This window comes from Convolutriloba macropyga, chromosome 2, assembly GCF_964194025.1.
Source record: "Convolutriloba macropyga chromosome 2, txConMacr16.3, whole genome shotgun sequence".
Classification (NCBI taxonomy): Eukaryota; Metazoa; Xenacoelomorpha; order Acoela; family Convolutidae; genus Convolutriloba; species Convolutriloba macropyga.
The window spans coordinates 41425863-41444407 of NC_134469.1; the positions used below are offsets into that span (position 1 = coordinate 41425863).

At 37.6% G+C, this 18545-nt stretch overlaps 1 protein-coding gene across 2 annotated transcripts in view; it reads left to right on the forward strand.

Annotated features, from left to right (window-relative positions):
- LOC142358660 (ATP-dependent 6-phosphofructokinase, muscle type-like) overlaps positions 1 to 18545 on the forward strand; it is a 702476-nt gene that overhangs the window by 665235 nt on the left and 18696 nt on the right. For both annotated transcript variants that reach the window (XM_075410151.1, XM_075410150.1), the window contains 8 exons: positions 1099 to 1252; positions 1853 to 1948; positions 3295 to 3513; positions 7334 to 7456; positions 7584 to 7751; positions 14693 to 14854; positions 15355 to 15507; positions 15828 to 16054. In XM_075410151.1, coding sequence (XP_075266266.1) covers positions 1099 to 1252; positions 1853 to 1948; positions 3295 to 3513; positions 7334 to 7456; positions 7584 to 7751; positions 14693 to 14854; positions 15355 to 15507; positions 15828 to 16054 — 1302 coding nt within the window. The remainder of the gene's footprint in view (positions 1 to 1098; positions 1253 to 1852; positions 1949 to 3294; positions 3514 to 7333; positions 7457 to 7583; positions 7752 to 14692; positions 14855 to 15354; positions 15508 to 15827; positions 16055 to 18545) is intronic.

The following is an 18545-nucleotide window of genomic DNA, read 5'->3' on the forward strand; positions in this document are numbered from 1 at the left end:
AAGCAATGAATTGTTGACTTTTTCTTCGGCTAGGTGGAGGTTATGATGTCTAGCTGCCTCTAAAGTTCTCCACAAATCCTTCGGAAGTGTCAAGCTAGTAGTCTGTGTTTTAATTGTTACTCTAGTGCAATCCACCTCAAAAGATAATTCCAAATTGTTATCGGTTACTACCGTTTTAAATATTGATTCTTCCGTGATAGGAACGTAATCTAAATCTGAATGCAGTGTTGAGAGAAAAGATGTTGAAGGAAGTAACCGAAGAATTGGAGTATTTTGCATTTCTTTTTAGGCTACTTATGTTCAACCAAGACAAAAGACAAAATGAATCGATAATGTTTTTCAGCATCAACATTCCAAAATCAGATCTGACAGATTATTTGATTGGCTAAAAAATAAGAAATGGACATTTTCAAAACAATAATACAACTTTTTCTGAAATCGGAAAATTGGAATTCAGTTTAAAACGACACAGTAAAACTCTATTTTAAACAAAAAATTGATTTAAAAATTGTAAAAAATCTGTAAAAATCAAAAATTAATAAAAAATGTACTTTTTTGTTAATATGGGAATGGGTATGATCTTGCTAATCCCCTTCGTGTGAACAGCTTGGGTGTCATGCTGTGAGGTACATTTTTGAAAAGTCGTACGTAACTGTAAATGAGTCATCCTAAATTATTATTGAAGGATTATCTTGCTAATCCCCTTCGTGTGAACAGCTTGGGTATCATGCTATGAGGAGGTACATCTTTGGAAATTGGAGGGTAGGAGGCTATACCTAATGTTAATACATAGGTACTTCCTTTTACGCCCCCTGATCTGCTTAACTGTTACTACTTACGTACTATAATTATTTTGATTAGATCCCTATTAGTTGAGGTCAACGGAAGATGCTTGAAAGTAACGTCTGCTGTGTATCGAAAGAAAATGTTGCGCTTAGTTTCTTATGTAGCGGTTAGTGGTGACCGGATAAGGATATTTTGTCGCAAAATGCTCTCCTACATGATTATCTGCGTTCCTTCGTAGATGTATTTGTACAGCATTAGCAATTTAGTTTAAATTTCAAATAACCGTTGTCACCTTTTTTATGTGAATTTTAGCCATCAAAGGACCTTTGTGCTAGAAGTGATGGGTAGACACTGTGGCTATCTGGCATTGGTCAGTGCAATAGCTAGCGCTGCCGATTGGCTATTCATCCCCGAAGATCCTCCTGCCGAGGGCTGGGAAGAGGCTCTCTGTGAAAAATTGGAATCGGTAAGTTTAGCCACTTGTGTCATCAATACAAGCAAAGTCAATTTGCCAAAACCTAAGAAATCAAAGCAATTAATGAACAACAGTGGTCAAATTGAGTTATGATAAAATAAACCCTTGTAATCGGTATTGTAATTCAATCAATCAAATAATCTATATGCCAAAGTTTCTAAGGCGGCCTAATTATCAATTTTTTTGTGCTCTTTACGTCCCTTGTCAAAGTTTCCTACAACAATGATATTCGGTCAAACCGTCAATTTCACCCAACTGATGTTTGCTTGACGATAGAACACTCTCAATACTTTTATGAACGCAATTGGAAATAATAGAGGGCAAAGCGTGCTGCTGTTGAATGGTTGATGCATATCGAAAGATAAGAGTGTTGATTGCCTTAAAGTTTGAAATTTCAATGCCAACAAACACGTAAGATACTAATTGACTCAAAAACTTCGGATACTAAAATATAAACTTTTTTTTGCTGCTCACTCGGAAAAATTTCCAATTGTTTTAAAACTTGTTCTAAATTTGTTCCTCATAGAAAGAACCTTGCCAGTAGCCTCTCTAGCATTAGTTGCGACCTCGGGATAGTATTATTCTTTTCAGGCACGACAGTATGCGCGAAGGCTATGCATTATCATTGTTGCTGAGGGGGCCACAGATAGACATGGCAATCCGATGTCCGCTGAGCGTGTCAAAAAGGTAGGATGCAAATCAATTCACTAATGGCAGTCGCTTTTAATACGCGAGCAGGAATTCTCTTGATATAGAAAGTGACACATCTGAAGATAATTCTTTAGTACGTTTCGTATTAAATCAAAATAGATGGATCGCCATTTTTGTTGTGGAAAAAGCTAAGAAAATCAAAACTAAACGCATATGTAGGCTATGTAGTTGTGGAAAAAGCTAAGAAAATCAAAACTAAACGCATATGTAGGCTATGTAGTCCCAGTTGTAGCTTTTGGCTGCCACGTATAGTACGCGACCAAAACAGATCTACTGGAAACTGAAAAATTACAGAAAAGGGTACAAGATGGATTTCGGGAACCGAAGATCATTACAATAAGAGACTGATCAAATGAAAGATATTACCACTTTCTCTTTATTTCGAACTACAATCGCTGCTCTGACTTTGTGACGTTATAAATGGCAGATACGACCTAAACATCGATAACTTTAATAACAACGAACGTACCAGGCAAGGATAAAACAGCTAAATCATGATTTTCAAAAACCGATTGAGCAAGACCGATTAAAACTTCAACAAACATTATCATCACAATCAAACATTCCAATCTTGTAGATCCAGATCAACGAAAATCACAAGTAAGCGAACTATATTGGCGATACTTCAGCAGCAAATACTACGAAAACAACACAAGAGCAGCTAGAGAATTCTTAGCCTGTGCAGAAACTGTAACCCAATATCAAATTGAACTCATTTATAAACTGAAAAAGGGGGCCAGTACCCATGCACTAAAGTGCTAAATCTTAAACTACTACTACAACTCACTCAGATCATTCTGTCAACTTAATTTCAGATGGAATCACTGACTGGATTACTTGGAATAATGTGTTTGAAATAGTATTAATACTTTTCAAACAAAGTTTGTATCCTTCAAGTTAGTCCTGTTGATCTTTCTACGCAGTTTTGCTCTATCATTTTTGCTGCTGAAGGATATGAGTTTGCATCCCGATGAAGAGAAAAACATTTCATTTCCCTAAGCATGTATAACAATAACACTTTAAGGAGTGTATAGGCATATTAATTACTAAATCAGGTAGATGGGATAGTTACTTAACAATAAACTCTGCTTCAGCAGAGCTCGACCAAAAGCACGATCCTCGTGTTCTTGCATACCTAGTTGCAGTTCTAAAGCTTTATTAGTCTCTAAGTGTAGGGTTCACCGAAATGGCCGAGAGATGAAAAACCATGAAAAAACCAGCAGGACTAAATTTTGTCTGTACCGAATTTATTGTCCAATTTTTGGAATTGCTTTCAGGATTGTCGATCAATGAGCTGTTTAAATGATGGTGAACTTTTGCAGGTAATCACAGAGCGTACCTCACACGATACAAGGGTAACCATATTGGGCCATGTGCAAAGGGGTGGGAATCCCTCGGCATTCGATCGGCTATTAGGATGCAGATTGGGTGCTGAGGCAGTGATGACTCTCAGAGATGCAACTCCAGGAACACCTGCATGTGTTGTTTGCCTGTCTGGGAACATGGCTGTCCGTCTTCCTCTCATGAGCTGTGTCGAGAAGGTTGTCCTTAATCTTTTTTTTCATAACCTCGGGCTTTTATTGTTTAACTCACTCAGTGACATAACTTAGCTCACTTAAAATTGACTGTGGTCATTTATTAAATCTAAATTGAGAATGTAAACTCTAATTGAAACTGAATAATTGTTAATGTAACTAAATTATTGAAAAGCTCAATTTGTTGAAATAAACTGGTGCTCGAAATTCGATTTGAAAATAAGAGTAGAATTTGAATTCAGATTTTAGTAGCGTTTTGTCGTTGGTGGTCACAAAGGTCTTAAAATCAGGGTCTCACCAGTCTATTTCACGGCCATTACCCGATAATGTGCCGACTATGATCGAAAAGATGAGCCTGATACATATTATAAACCAGGGATCTGTACTGTCTATTTGTAGCTGTTTTGGTCTCAAAATTTTTTGTTATAACTGGAAGCTGAGCGGAGCTATAGTGACTTGTTCGTGGTTTTTACAATTCAAAGAGTATTTGCAATTCAAAGAACTTGAATTGTATTGCGGGGCTGTCTTTTTACACTCGAAGAGGAGTATTGGATAAGTGTCTCTTTTTCTTAATCAGTTTTATTATAACAGCGAAGCTGTAAGCTGAGCGCAGCTATATTGCGGTGCTCTTGGTTTTTTTACAATTCAAAGGATTTGAATGGTACTGGGGCGCTGTTTTTTTTAAGATCTGTTCACACATTTTCATGATTTTTGAAGTCAAATTGGAGTAGTGATTTTGGTCACGCCGAAACAGGAAGTGGAGCGAAAAGGCGGGTGGTTTTGCGGCGTGAAGTTTTTTTGCTCTAATTTTAAAGTAGTGTGAGAAAAGGGTGTTTGAACAAAAATTCGCTTTCTCGCTTGTAGTTTTTTGTTCACATGCGGCAATTTCACGTTTTACTGTTTTTTTTTTCAATTTTTTGGATCCGATATTTTTTCTAAATGGTTTTCCTAATCCATTCATGCTTCATTCAAGGCCTTATTTTTTGTTTGAACCAAATTTCCTTTTCTCGCTTGTGGTTTTTTGTTCTAATGCGGCATTTTGACATTATTTTTTTGTTTTTTATATGATCTTTTATAGAAATGGTTTTTCCAATTCACTCAAAGTACGTTTTAGGTTTAGTAGTGTGTTTAGTCAATTAAAATTGTTGAATTGTGCGTCAGGACCTGTCCTGCTATATTTTTTACAATTCAAAGAATTTGAATTGTATTGGGGCGCTGTCTTTTTTTTTAAGGTCTGTTCACACATTTTCATGATTCTTGAAGTCAAATTGGAGTAGTGATTTTGGTCACGCCGAAACAGAAAATGGAGCGAAAAAGCGAGTGGTTTTGCGGCGTGAAATTTTTTCGCTCTAATTTTAAAGTAGAGTGAGAATATGGTGTTTGAACAAAAATTCGCTCTATCGGTAGTGGTTTTTTGTTCACATGCGGCAATTTCACTTTGATTTTTAATAGCCGCCCTCATCTTCTCAGCCGGCTATTATAGCGCTCCTATTTTTTTTTTACTTCGTCGAATAAAAAAATGTTTCGCTTTACCTCATTTTGCCGCCTTTTCAACATTTTGCGTGAAATCTTTTTGACTTCTCTAGGCTAGTTTCTCTCTTCTCTCATTCTGCTAAAAGTGATTTTGAACATCAGTTGCTCAGCAAAGCAATTCAAAATGAACAGAGTCAGTATAAAAAATTGAAGTCAGAAGTAGAAACGGGATAAACCCATAAAGCCCAATTTTAGATGCCCGCTAATTGAACGTCGTTCCTATAAGTCTTAGTTACCATCTCTAATGCTTATTGGTATTGATAGTAGCCCCTGTAGCCTCTCTCCAAAACAGAAGTATGTTCAACCACGAAATGCCATCAAAATAAATCGGACTTAAAAAAATGTTTTTGCACAAAAATCTTTTTTTTTCAATATCTTCTGTTATTTCAATCCCAATCATGCTTATTGGAATCAACGGCGGCTATTTTCCGGCAATCTGCGGGGTATGTTTACTGTTTTTTCGAATTTTTGGATCGGATTTTTTTCTAAATGGTTTTTCCAAACCATTCATAGTCCGTTCTAGGTCTAGTTTTCTGTTTAGTCAATGAAAATTCTTTGAATTGTACGTCAGGACTTGTCCTGCTATGTTTTTTTATTTGTTTCATCGTCTGACGCTCTTTTTCGTTTTGTATTTGTTCAGATAGCAAAGCTGAAAGTCTGAAATTTTCTGAATGACTTCTTTCTCTCACTAACGGCGTTTGCGCGCGTGAGGTCATTTCTCATTCTCTCTTGCAAAGGTTTTAAAATCATTTGCGTGATTAGATTTTGATCATACGTGACTTACCTCACTAAAAAAATGACTTTTGCACTTTAAAACTTACGTTTAATTTGAAATATTTTAAGGTCAAAGGAACTTATATGCGCAGTAAAGGTCACTAATAAAAGTATTCTGGGGAATGAATGTCCACGAGCTTTATTAAATTTTGACTGAATGTTTTTCACCTATCGAGCGGCGTCGATTTTTTTTAAATTGAGATCTGTATCTGTTTCTATCTCTATTATACGGCACCCAAGTCTATTCTTTCGCAGCTATTCCGGCGATCTGCCGGCTATGTTTGTGTTTTTTAGTGTGTTTGCAATTTTGTAGGGAATTGTGAAACAGAAAATGAAATGCGTGAGGAAATTTGCAGTGGTTTGGGTGCTGAACAAAATTGAAGTAGAACGAAAAGAGTGGCTTTTTTTCATACCGCTGTTTTCGATGGAGCGGGAAATTGAGAAGTGAAAAAGGTTTGTTTAAGCGAGTTTTTCCTGCTACTTCGACATGTGCCAGTGGAGGCTAGGCAGGGCATTTCTTACTGAAATAGATAATACAAATTTTTATTTGTTTTTTTTTTGTTCTTGGCTTTTTTGTTTTATAACATTTCTGCAAGGTGTTAGTTGTGTTCATTTGCCTTCTGTTATTCTAAATGATTGGCATTGTTAAGTAGGAAGTTCAATTTGTCAGTTAGAGTGGTCAACTTTCTCTTACGAGTGGTTCCCGAAATTTTTATGGCTAGTTTTTTTAAAGATCTGTTCACACATTTTCATTTTCGAAGTCACTCTAGTGATGATTTTGATCACGCCCACAGGGGAAGCGGAATGGAAAAGCAAATGCTTTTCTGGCGTGAATTTTCGCTTTTGTTTTAAAGTAGAGCGCGGTATTTGAACAAAAATTGGCTGTCTTGCTAGTTTTTGTTCACATGCGGCATTTTGACATTGATTTTACCTTTTTCGAACATTTTTGGGTCTGATTTTGTAATTGTTTTTCCCAATCCTTTCATAGTCCATTCTAGTGAACTTTTTGATTAATTGAATATTCTTTGGATTGTATCAGAACTTGTAATGCTATACTTTTTTATTTTGCCTGACGCTCTTTTTTACATATCTTCACACAGCAAAGCTGAAGTAGTTAAATTTTCTGAATGACTTCGTTTGCTCGCGTGATTTCATTTCTCCCTCTCCTTAGTCAAAGTTTTAAGGCTATTTGTTTGATTAGATGATGGTCATAGGAGACTCACCTCACTCAATAAAATCACTTCTACATTTTAAAACTCAACAAGCTTTATTAATTTATCGCTGAAAGTTTTCTACATAGCTTTTTGAGTAGCACCAATGACTTATTCAACTTATATCTGTTTCTATCTATATTTTACGGCACGCAAGTCTATTTCTCAGCTATTCTGGCAATCTGCCGGCTATGTTTTTTTTAAATTTTTTTTAAAAATGAATTGGTGTAATGGAATGAAGTCTGTCTGTATCTTCGCTGTGTTTCTGACGTATTGGTTGCAATTTTCGACAATTTTTTAACCTTTAGACCAGACAAGTGGGAATAGCTCTTGCCGAGAAGCGATATGATGATGCATTGGCTCTCAGGGGAAAGAGTTTCATCAACAATCTCGACATTTACAAGAAAATTAATCATCGACTACCTCCTAAGGTAAGCACACATATCTTGTTTAGCTTTAAGTCAAGATGTCATCAGCATGGTCTAAAAAGTATTCACTTCATGGTCTCTACCGGCGTTACTTGTAGCTCGATATATTAGATGTACGATTTGTTTGAAGGCATCAGAAATCTGTCCTACAGACCGAGTGGTGGCTGTTATGAACATTGGTGCTCCTGCTGCTGGTATGAATGCAGCCGTGAGGGCCGCCACTAGGACACTTAGTCTCGAACCAAATGTGAGGGCCATTCTGGTTAACGAGGGATTCGAAGGGCTTCTGTCGGACAGTGTAAGATATCTTTTATGTTAGACACAGTGCAAATGTTTTCATTAGTATTTGGTTTTTCGCTACAGAAATTTGTAGGCTGCTATCAAAGATAGTCAATAGAAAACTCTGACTTGTTTACGGCATTTGAACTTCACAGCTATATTGCGGTCATCTTGGTTTTTAGTTGCTCTCAAACGAATCTGTAGCAATTTTGAGTCTGCAGTCTTTTTAATGCAATTTATCGCTTGATCGTTTTTTTGTCCCCAAAAGGCAGATAAACAGGTAAAGCCCGGGTGGCATTAAGTGGCTGAGCATCTCTATTAGAGCCTTACTTCTTAATAGTCTCTAAGTACGCGATTGACCGAAACTGTTTTGAGGAAACAAATTCATGGTGTGAAGGGTGGTTCTTAATCTTTTGATCCCCGTCTAAGTCACCCGTAGCCGCTCCACCCCCGTCCACACTTTTTGCCTCGCGATTTGTAGCCCCCTCTCAATCAGCCCTCAAACCTAATCACCCTCCTCTTCCAATACTCCTACCCAACCCCCCCCCCCCCCCCCAAGCGAATGAAACCCCAATGCTACAGCCCCCAAAGCCCAACTGGCTATCAAAGCCAACTGCGCGCCGGTCGTTTCAGAGCGACTCCCCCAAAGTTGGTCGATTACGTTTTTAAATGTGTCCATGCCGCAAAGCTTCACAGTTTTTGCGCTTTTATTCTGGAGCATTCCTTGACTTTTCAAGTGACTTTTTGACGCTTCACTTCTTCAGTTTGAATGATTAATAGCCACCGTCGGCCTCTCAACGGCTATTATTTAGGTGCTCTCCTTTTTAATAGAGCGATAGTTGGGGCTATTATTGGCCTTCTCTTGGTTTTTTATTTCGTTGTCAAGATTTTTGTTACGACCATATGACGTCACAACCCTTTCAAATCTCCTTTTTGTTCATTCGTTCATGCAATCTCAACTGAAGTGCGCGTGTGACGTCATTTTTGTTCTTAGTGCAGCAAGTTTTTTGTTCATTTGCGTAATTAAATTTTTGGTCACACTTGACTTAGCTCACTCAAAAAAAGACTTCCTCACTTTGAAATTGACTTTTATTTTATTTCATTCAAATAGATAAGGTCAAATGGGTGTGTGTCACTCTAAATGAAGGTAATTAGAGAGCAGCTAATAGAGGCAGCAAAACCTTATACAGATTTGTAATCAAAATATAACATATCAGCCTTCAATGGAAAGACATTTTTTTGGTCTGTCTTTTTTACTGTTTTTTTTAGACTGCAGATCTACGAAGCTATTGCGGTTTTTTTCTGGCAATCTGCCAGCTATGTTTTGAAGATCGCTTAATCTTTTGATCACGTTTTTCGTTTTACATACGTCACGATTTTCACGCTTGACTTCTGACTAATCTCACTCACTGTTTCAAATGAATGGATTCTAAATTCTTTCACGTATTGATTTAGCAATATAGTGAATACTGTCAGCGTCAAAAGAGCGAAATCAAAAGAAACGGGATTAACCGACAAAGCCCGGTCATTAAGTCATGGTGCATTAGGTTATCAAAGTTCATTAGACCGATTGCTAGCTGATATTGGTATTAAGCTTAATACCCTTCAGTTTAGAAGCTTAATTAAATATAGGTTTAGAATCTAATTGAAACTGCACACTGAATGAACAAACTTTTAGGAAAATATTTGGTCAATTTTTCTTTTTGTTCTGTTTCAATCCCGATGTGCGTCAACGGCGGCGGCCATTGTCAGGCAATCTGCCGGTTATGTTATCGATTGCTCACATTGTTGCTAATATAAAAGCGGTTGAAAGGGCAAAGCCGTGGTAGCTTAGTGGTTAAGATTTCTTACTGTTATCCTGGAGGTCGCGATTTTGAACCCCTAAGAGGTCTTGAGTTTTTGCACCCATAAAAGTTTGTACGCTGAAGCTCTAAGTAATTGCCCCTGTTTCTCTTTCCTGAGCAGTTCTTCCGGCGTTAGTCGGTTATGTGTTTTTGCGTGACGTGATTTTTGCTCCTTAGCGTAGGTTTTTGCCTAATTGTGCGATGCAATTTTTTCATAAATGACTTACCTCACTCTCTAATTGACAACTGAATTAAGTTACTCCCCCAACCAAGCAGGCTGCAATAAATTGAGCTCCCACTAGTCGTTCCAGAGCAATTGTTCAGACAGTAGTCGGTTATGTTTTTTTAATAGTTATGGATATATCGACCACTGTAAATTCAGTGCAATACCGGTTGGTATCTATATTTTACGATACATTTTTCAGAAGTCAAAAGTGTGTTTTTTAAAAAGATATGGAGCATAGCTTTAGCTAATTTGCTCGTTATTTGCGTGCTTAATTGCAAAATAAATTTATACTCGACTGTTTTACCATTTTAGTTTTGTCCCAAGAGTGTACCAATTAGTCATTTAAATAAAGTTCTCTTGCGTTTATGGTCCTACACGCATATTTTAAGAATTCGCAGTAGTTACTCAAATCTCATCCTATCATCGTGTAGATGAAAACTCAGTCCAATTCTCAGTTTTAAAAGGAGTTATAATGGAAAACATTTTACATCTTTCCTCTTTCTGATGTTCGATGGAAAATCAAAATTGAACTGGAGTTGATGCTTTTACTCTTTGCGATAATTAACTTTCAACAACGGAAATGCAATGGAGAAAATGAGTTATCATAAAAGCTGACCAATATTTACGCATTTCTCGAAATCATATATAAGAAGAATCATTAACGTAGGGGATCACGGTTGCACCTTTTTTAAACTGCTCTTGAACGAAGTTTGAAGCAATTGTTTTAAACGTCTCTTTTGCAAAATTGTTGCTGGACGGTTTTATTCTAGAACGTTCTTTCGAGTTCTCTTCTCGATTGACTTTTTTGCGCTTGATTTTTGCGTGGCCTAAATGTCTGTTATTCAGAAATAAGTATGTTGCTAAAACAAAAGCAATTTTAAGATGGTTTTGCAAGAGCTTGATAGCCAGGTTAAGGTTTGAGTCTAGGTACGCGTAGGTCAGGTGTTCGAACTCCTCCGTAGTCGGAATTTTTTGCACCCATAAAGAACCATTTGTGTAGTCAATAGTACCCTCTGATTAAAGTGCCCCGCTTGTCGTTTGAGAGCAGTTTGTCTGACGTTAGTCGGTTTATGTTTTATTTATTGCTGTTTGTTATAATTTAAGACACACTGTGGTTTTTTAACGCCCTAAACCTGTCAGTAGCTATTTTTTTTTGCAGTTCTTTAAACTTCTCGATTGCGTTTACAAATTTACTAGCAGCTGTCCTACCAGTGCCCTTTATGATGCCAACTATTACTTATGGTCGTAATTGCTCTCAAATGAAGTTTGCTGCAATTATTTGTGCCCTGGTGGTCTTTTAATGCATTTTGTGTTTGATTACTCTTAGTCTGGCCGGTCTAAATTACTCTTAGTCTGGCCGGTAAAACCCGAGATCTTTAAGTTGAGTTGAGGAGCAGTTCTTTTGGAAAACTCTGGTGGAGGTAAGTATTCATGTTGTAATGGGCAGTTTTGAACCCTACTAACCCATTTTCGTTCTCCCCGCCCCAATTTTCTGCCCTCTTGTCCATTGAGGTTTGTCTCCTCAGTTCAAGTGAAGCTATTTGAGAGCAAGTCTCCCGATGTTAATTGGTTTTACTACTGCACATTACTATGTTGAAAATAACACGCTCGGTTTAAGCGGAGGGAACTAATCCCAATAATTTTATGATGATTTTTTTTGTCTGATCGATCTCATTTTAAGGAAGTGACCTCATGTGTTTGCCGCATGTTATTAGTGCAGTCATGTCTTTCTTATGCAAATATTTTGCTTTCTGCGTAAACTACGCATAATCAGCAAAGCCCAAGTGCATAAGTGCCTGAGTAGCTCTCATAGAGCTGTAACGCTTGTAAGTACGATTAACTGAAGATGCCGATGAAGCAGAGTTTCATGGCGTTAAACGGAATTTTGAGTTTTGGTACGCTGGGACCCCCACGCCTTTTTTAATTGCTCCCAACAAAGTTTGTAGCAATTATATTAGTCCTGTAGTCCTTTTTCACTTCACTGGTTCTTCATCTGATCCTTTCAACTTTCGTCCTTAAGAACGGTTTAAAAAGCTCAAGCCGGGAGGACATTAAGTGGCTGAGCAGCTCGTCTAGAGCCATACGCTTCACTAGTGTCTAAGTATGCGGTTCACCGAAACATCTGAGGAGGCAGTTTCTGGTGTGAAGAGCGATTCTTGATCTTGAAAGCTTGACGTCCCTTGGTCCACCCTCAACAACGCCAAATATCCCCCGCCCACCCTCCTCGTGCCGATTTGGACCCCCTCTAGCCCAGCCCTCCTAACCCTACCCCCTTCGCTGCCCCCCAACGCGTGACACCCCGTCCTCTTCCTCTATTATCCCTAAGCCCCAGGTAGCTCATACCGAAGCCAGCCGTTGGCCGGTCGTTTGAGAGGAATTCGCCCGACGTTACGACCGGCCAACGGCTGGCTTCGGTATGAGCTACCTGGGGCTTAGGGATAATAGAGGAAGAGGACGGGGTGTCACGCGTTGGGGGGCAGCGAAGGGGCACTAAGCTTGAGCTAACTACAATCAAAGCCAACCACTCGGGTTGTGCTTAATTATTAGCCGCGAAGTGATAGCGGCTATTATTGGGGACATCGTGTTTTTACAATTCAAAGAATTTGAATTGTATTGGTGCGCTGTCTGTTTTTAAGATGTGTTCACGCTTTTTTCGGCTATTTGACGTCAGTGAGAAGTCAAATTAGAGTGATGATTTTGGTCACACTGAAATAAAGGGAGCGATAAATCGAGTATGTTTGAGGTGCGACTTTTTCAAAATACTTTTAAAGTGGAGTGAGGAATAGGTGTTTGAACGATTTGGCGGATTTTGAGATGGATTTTTTTGAGGTGCGTCAATTTGACTTCTGTTTTCAAAGTTTCCTCTCCTTCAATGCTTTTAAGACGGAAAATATGTGTTCTGATTGTGCCTATTTGTCCTTGCTTGAATTCATATAGGGGCAGCTAAAACTTTTGCCGACTTTGCCACTATTTTTTGTCATAATATTAGTGAATATTTAAATTTTGCCCCCTTTATTATCTGTTGTCTTATCACTTAGTATCACCAATGGCAGGTCTGATTGGTTGTCAATGAGGCATAAAAAACCTAATTAATGGCTTGATTTAATAGCTAGTGGTGTTCATGACGTTGACACTATTTTCAAAAGTTTTTGATTGAATTTTTGAATTCTGCAAGTATTTATTGTACTTTTTGGTCTCTTATCATTTAATCTCATTGGAGAAAGATCTCCGAAGGGTGAATTTATTGATTAATTCGTTTTTGTTCTAACCTAGTGCTTTCTATGTCTTTGACACTAATTGTTTTCAATAAAAATTTCGTGAGTTTTGCGAGTTTTTCTTTTCAACTTTATCGTCTTAACTTAGTCTCATTATCGACAGGTCTCATTGGTTGGTAAAAAGATTTCAACTAAAGCAAGTCATTTCAGTTCATTGCTATTGCTCTTTGTGACTTATATGCTTGTTCGTTTTTTAAAAAAATCTTAGTGATTTTCTTTAGTTTTGCTAGTATTTGTACTTATTACCGTCTTATCGCTTAATATCATTGATGACAGGTCACCACGGTGGTCATTGAGGTTTCAAATAGTTAATGTAAATGTACCCTTTAGCAGCTTTTGCGTTCTGTGACTTTGATACTAAGCATTTTCAGAGTTGCCGCGTGTTTTATTGCAATTTTCGGTTATTTTTGGCTCATTATTTAATATTATTAGTGAGAGTACTCATCTACATTTAATGACAGGCTGCTGATGAGAATGAGAGGAATTTAGTCGGCCGTGTGAGTTAATAGCAGTTGTTTTTTGATGTCATTTCAAAAAATAAAAGTTGAATTTTTAGTCTGTTTTTAGCTTTTTTTTGTTCTGGTGTTGTTTTATTGCTTAGTGTCTTTACTAACATCTTTCATTTGCCGTTTAAAGCAGAGTTAATGGTTGTCAGTTCATAAATTAATACATTTCTTGGAGTTGTTTTTCATGACGTGTCCTGCTATGGTTTTTTAATTCGGATCTCCATCGATGATTCTTGCGACCATTGACTTTTGCAATTTCAGTGACTTCAACTGCTTTGCAGTTAAAATTTGTGTGCGTGACATCATTTTTGTCTGCTGTTAAGTCAATTGCGAGACTTACTTCACTAAAAATTGATTCTGGACTCACTTTTTATGAACATTTACTAGTTAGAGATCATTAGTGTGCATCTAAGTAGTGCCAAACGTATATGCCCTGTTTCTTGATAATTTTGGTAGTAATTTTGGTCCTGCCGGTACTTCCCATTTGTTGTCTGGTCGATAGATTTGTGCAACTTTGTCTTGAAACGGGGAGAAATTGGTAAAACCGGACGAAGTTAAGTCTCTTTCTCTCTCTCTCTCTCTCTCTCTCGCACCCGCTTATTACCCCTCCCTTCCTTCCTATCCTACCCCCGACTTCTGCTGTGCAGACTTAAATTCACTGTTTAATGGGCAATTGTAGGTCGTTTGGACCCAAGAGGCACCCCACTTATGCCTCGTAGTCATGCTTGCCTACCGGAGCTGAAGGTAACCAGTTGTTAAAGAGCAATTATTAGTCGGTTATATCTCAATCAATTTTATAAAAGCGTACCAATTGGCAACAGGAAATATTGCTTGACGTGATATACGATTCGATAATAATTCAACATATAAGCTTAGATTTAATACTCTTCAATTATTTAAGCCACCAATAATAATGTTCAATATACTCACCATTTTTGGGTGTTAAAAATTAAGCTTTATTAGAGGACTTGCGCCCTGTAGATGAAAGCTTCTCATTTCAAATACAACTTTCTTTTCCGTATGTCTTCGTATGAATCTCTGCGTCTAATCGCTATTTTTTGTAGTCAACGTTCTGGCTGTGTTTAATAAGTGGAATGTTCTGTTACTAGATCATTGACGGAGTATGGAACTCCACAGCTGGTTGGATTGGTTTTGGTGGATCATTTCTTGGAACTAATCGAACCACGCCTTCTCAGGCTGGACTGAAAGAATTGGCCGAGAAATTTGCCCATTACAAACTCAGTGGCTTAATCATCATTGGAGGATTTGAGGTGATGCATTTTATTGCGTAAACTGTAATTCTAAAGCCATGATTCAAAGAGCACAAACAATATCTACTGATGAATGAACAAAGAAAATCTGAAAGTTAATGCACATGTTTTCATCTCTCAGTACATCTCATTTTTCTAGTGACTAAAATATTTGAAAATTTTTCAATATAACGCTTTAAATGTCAAATTTACCCATTTATGAACTGATGAAGTGTCTGAGTAAAACTATAAGAAATGAACAACATAACACAGAGTTAAATGATGTCATATCCAAAGATGAAATAGAAGTTATTACTAATGATTCAAAAAGAATCAAAACAATTAAAAATACGTCAAAAGGCTTTAAGCAAGAAAGCAAAATTCTTAGGTGGCGCTTACGCAAACTGTTTAATGTTTTAGTGAAATGGGATGTCAGCATTGTCTTAAATATTGTTCAGTGTAAATCCAAAAAAAATGTATTTACAGTATCTGAGAACAATTTATTATTATCTGATTGACAGGCATTCCAATCAATTCGCGAACTGCATTTGGCTCGGACCTCCTTTCCCGAATTCTGTATTCCAATGGTAGTTCTTCCAGCATCCATTAGCAACAACATCCCAGGCACACAGCTATCCATTGGCTCTGACACAGCACTTAATGCAATTGTGCAGGTCTGTAGACTCGATTAAGGTTAGCTGATACATACATCAATAGCTATATGGAGAATTCCTTAAGTTGCTTAGAAAGCAGATACTAACTCCCTACCATCGCGAGGCTTAAAAATTACTGTAGTTCCATAATGACCGCCTTATAACCCTTTTTTATGAAGTTATGCAGAATTAGCTGTAGCGCTACATAAATTTTGTTGAAGGGTGACTGGACCACAAAGGTATGGTAAATCCAAATTTTTTCAACTTATAATTTATACCTGATCCAAATTTATACCTGTTTTTAACTTAACTTTTTGCCCGAGGTAGCTTTTGTCTTTCAGTGCTGCGACGTTATCAAGCAGAGTGCACAGGGTACACGTAAGAGGGTGTTTGTGATAGAGACTATGGGAGGGTATTGTGGTTACCTGGCAACGATGTCTGGATTGGCATGCGGAGCTGATGCTGCTTACATCTACGAAGAGAAATTCAACATTGAGGATCTCAAATGCGATGTCTACCATTTAGCAGAAAAGATACACGAGGGCATCACCAGGGGATTAATTATCAGGTGCATAAGCCACCTTTGAAAGTAAATCAGTAATAGCCGCCCTCATCTCTGCTGTAAGATGAGCGTAGCTATATTGCGCTGATCTTGGTTTTTGTTTCATCTGACGCTTTTTTTTCGTTTTACAATTTTCACACTGCAAGCTTCAAAAGAGCTATTTTGTTGATCTTTTCAGGTAGCTATTTTACTGCTCCTTTGCTACTTTTATGAGAGCGACGTCCATTCTTAAATTAATTGGAGGTATGTTTTAGGCTGAACTGTGTGATAAGTGTTTTTTGTCATAACTGACTACCCACTCTCTAAATAACTTCTAACTTTATAGCTATCACATGAGATCATTCGACCCCCTTTCATGATCAATATAGGACTCCTATATAATGATCAATGTTAACAATAAAGCATTGCGGCCAAAATGAAATAACGAATCAATATATTAATCAACGTCGACAGGGAGCTTACTGAACGGTGTCCCATTTTTTCACCCCTATTCATTTAACCCCCTATCATTTAACCCCGATTTATTCACCCCTGTATCATTTAACCCCTCTATCTTTTAACCCCTCTATCATTTCACCCCGATTTTAATCCCTATAAAATAAGGATTATTAAATTATCAATAAAATTATTTGGCCATGCCTTGCGGGCCATGGCCATGCCTCAGCGGCCCGTGGGACTTGATATGAAACTATCACAACCGAACGTGGGATTAATCTATCCACTTAATTATGACAAAACATGCTTTTAATGTCGACTCCTAATTAGCGGGATGAAATGATAGCGGGATGAAATGATAGAGGGGTGAAATGATAGAGGGGTTAAATGATAGAGGGGTGAATAAATCGGGGTTAAATGATAGGGGGTTAAATGAATAGGGGTGAAATGAAGTAGAACCTACTGAACACCGTGTTTAAGCGCCTATCTTAACGACCCTTAAAACGCTTAACGCAAAAGCGACTAGTAACAGTCGGATTTGAACCTATCAATGGGTGGAGAGGCAGAAGCTTAATAAGTCGGATTAAGGTGCAACAGATTCCCGTTTACTGCCCCCACCCGCTGTTCCCCGCGCTGACTCCCCCGCTCCGTTCAAAGAGCCCCACCAATGGAGCTATATGATGTCAATCCCGATTTCTGACCATTCAATTAAGATTAGCTTCTTCACGGTTTCTAATGGCTCTCGAACGAAGTTTGAACCAATTATTGTAAACGTGTGTCTTTGCGAAAGTTTTGCTTGACCGTTTTTGCGCCTTTAATCTAGAACTTTCCTTGACTTCTCTCGTATTCTGAAGCAAAGCTGTTTGTTAAAATGAAAGCGCCTAATTACTCTCAAAGAAGGTTTGTAGCAATTATTTTATTTTTTTTAATGCGATTTTTCGTCTGACTCATTTGACTTTTCGTCCTCAAAACGGGATAAACAGGTAGCGCCCAGCGGGCATTAAGTGCTCGTGGAGCCTTTCAGCTCACTAGACTTCAAGTATGCAAGTAGTCTTCTTAAAGGTAGCCCCACCATACCGTGGCTAGACACTGACGAAGCCAACTGCTCGCCGGTGGTTTGAGAGCAATTCGCCCGACGTTAGTCGGTTATGTTTGTAAGATTGGAAATCACAAGAGTTTGATAGACGAAAGATAGATTCTTGAGGACTCGGGAGGTCGGAGGATCAAATATTCCCTCCCTGATTGGATAACTTTATACCCATAAAATTTATCTAGGCTATAGCCCTTGAATTAAATTGCCTCCAGCTGTTTTTCGAGAGCAATTTGTGCTATATTAGTCGGTTTATGTTTAACTGAAAACATGACAAAATATTCTTTTCAACTGAAATTTTGTGTTTTTTCGTCATTTCGAATTTTTTGGCCTGTCCTGTCTAAAATTGAGGTTGTTTAAATGTGATAAAGGTCTTTTGCAAAACATGAGTACTTTTTGTGACCTTTTTAGGAGCTGTGTTTTGGTAATCCAAACAAAAACGCACAAATTTATACTTATTTTCGCAATTTTTTTTCAAGCTTTCTGAAAATGTTTGTCATTTTATGAAAATGTTCGTCATTGTTATTCTAATTCTATTAGGCAGTTTCTAGTTGCAATAGAATGGTTTAAACATTTAAACATCACAAATTTGAGCATTTTTTTGATATTGTCTTTATTCAAGTTTTTCCAGACCCAGCGGCCAGAAAACCCCCCTTAGGGTTTTGATATTAGGTTACTGAAAATTTTTTTGTTGGCCATGGGATAGTTTTCAGCTTTTTAATATCACAAATTTTAGCAATTTTTTTTCATAAAGCTTGCAATTTTGAATTTTTTTAAAGAATTTTTGTCTTTTTTGGGTTTCGACAGCCTCAAGAGCCAAGAAACTTTCTTAAGGGTTTGATAATAGGTTACTGCATAGTTCTTTGATGTAATGGAACGTTTTTCAAAATTTTAATATCAGCAATTTAAGCGATTTTAAAAATTGTTTGCAATTTCTCCAGCTTCAAGAGCCAAAGAACCTCCTTTAGGGTT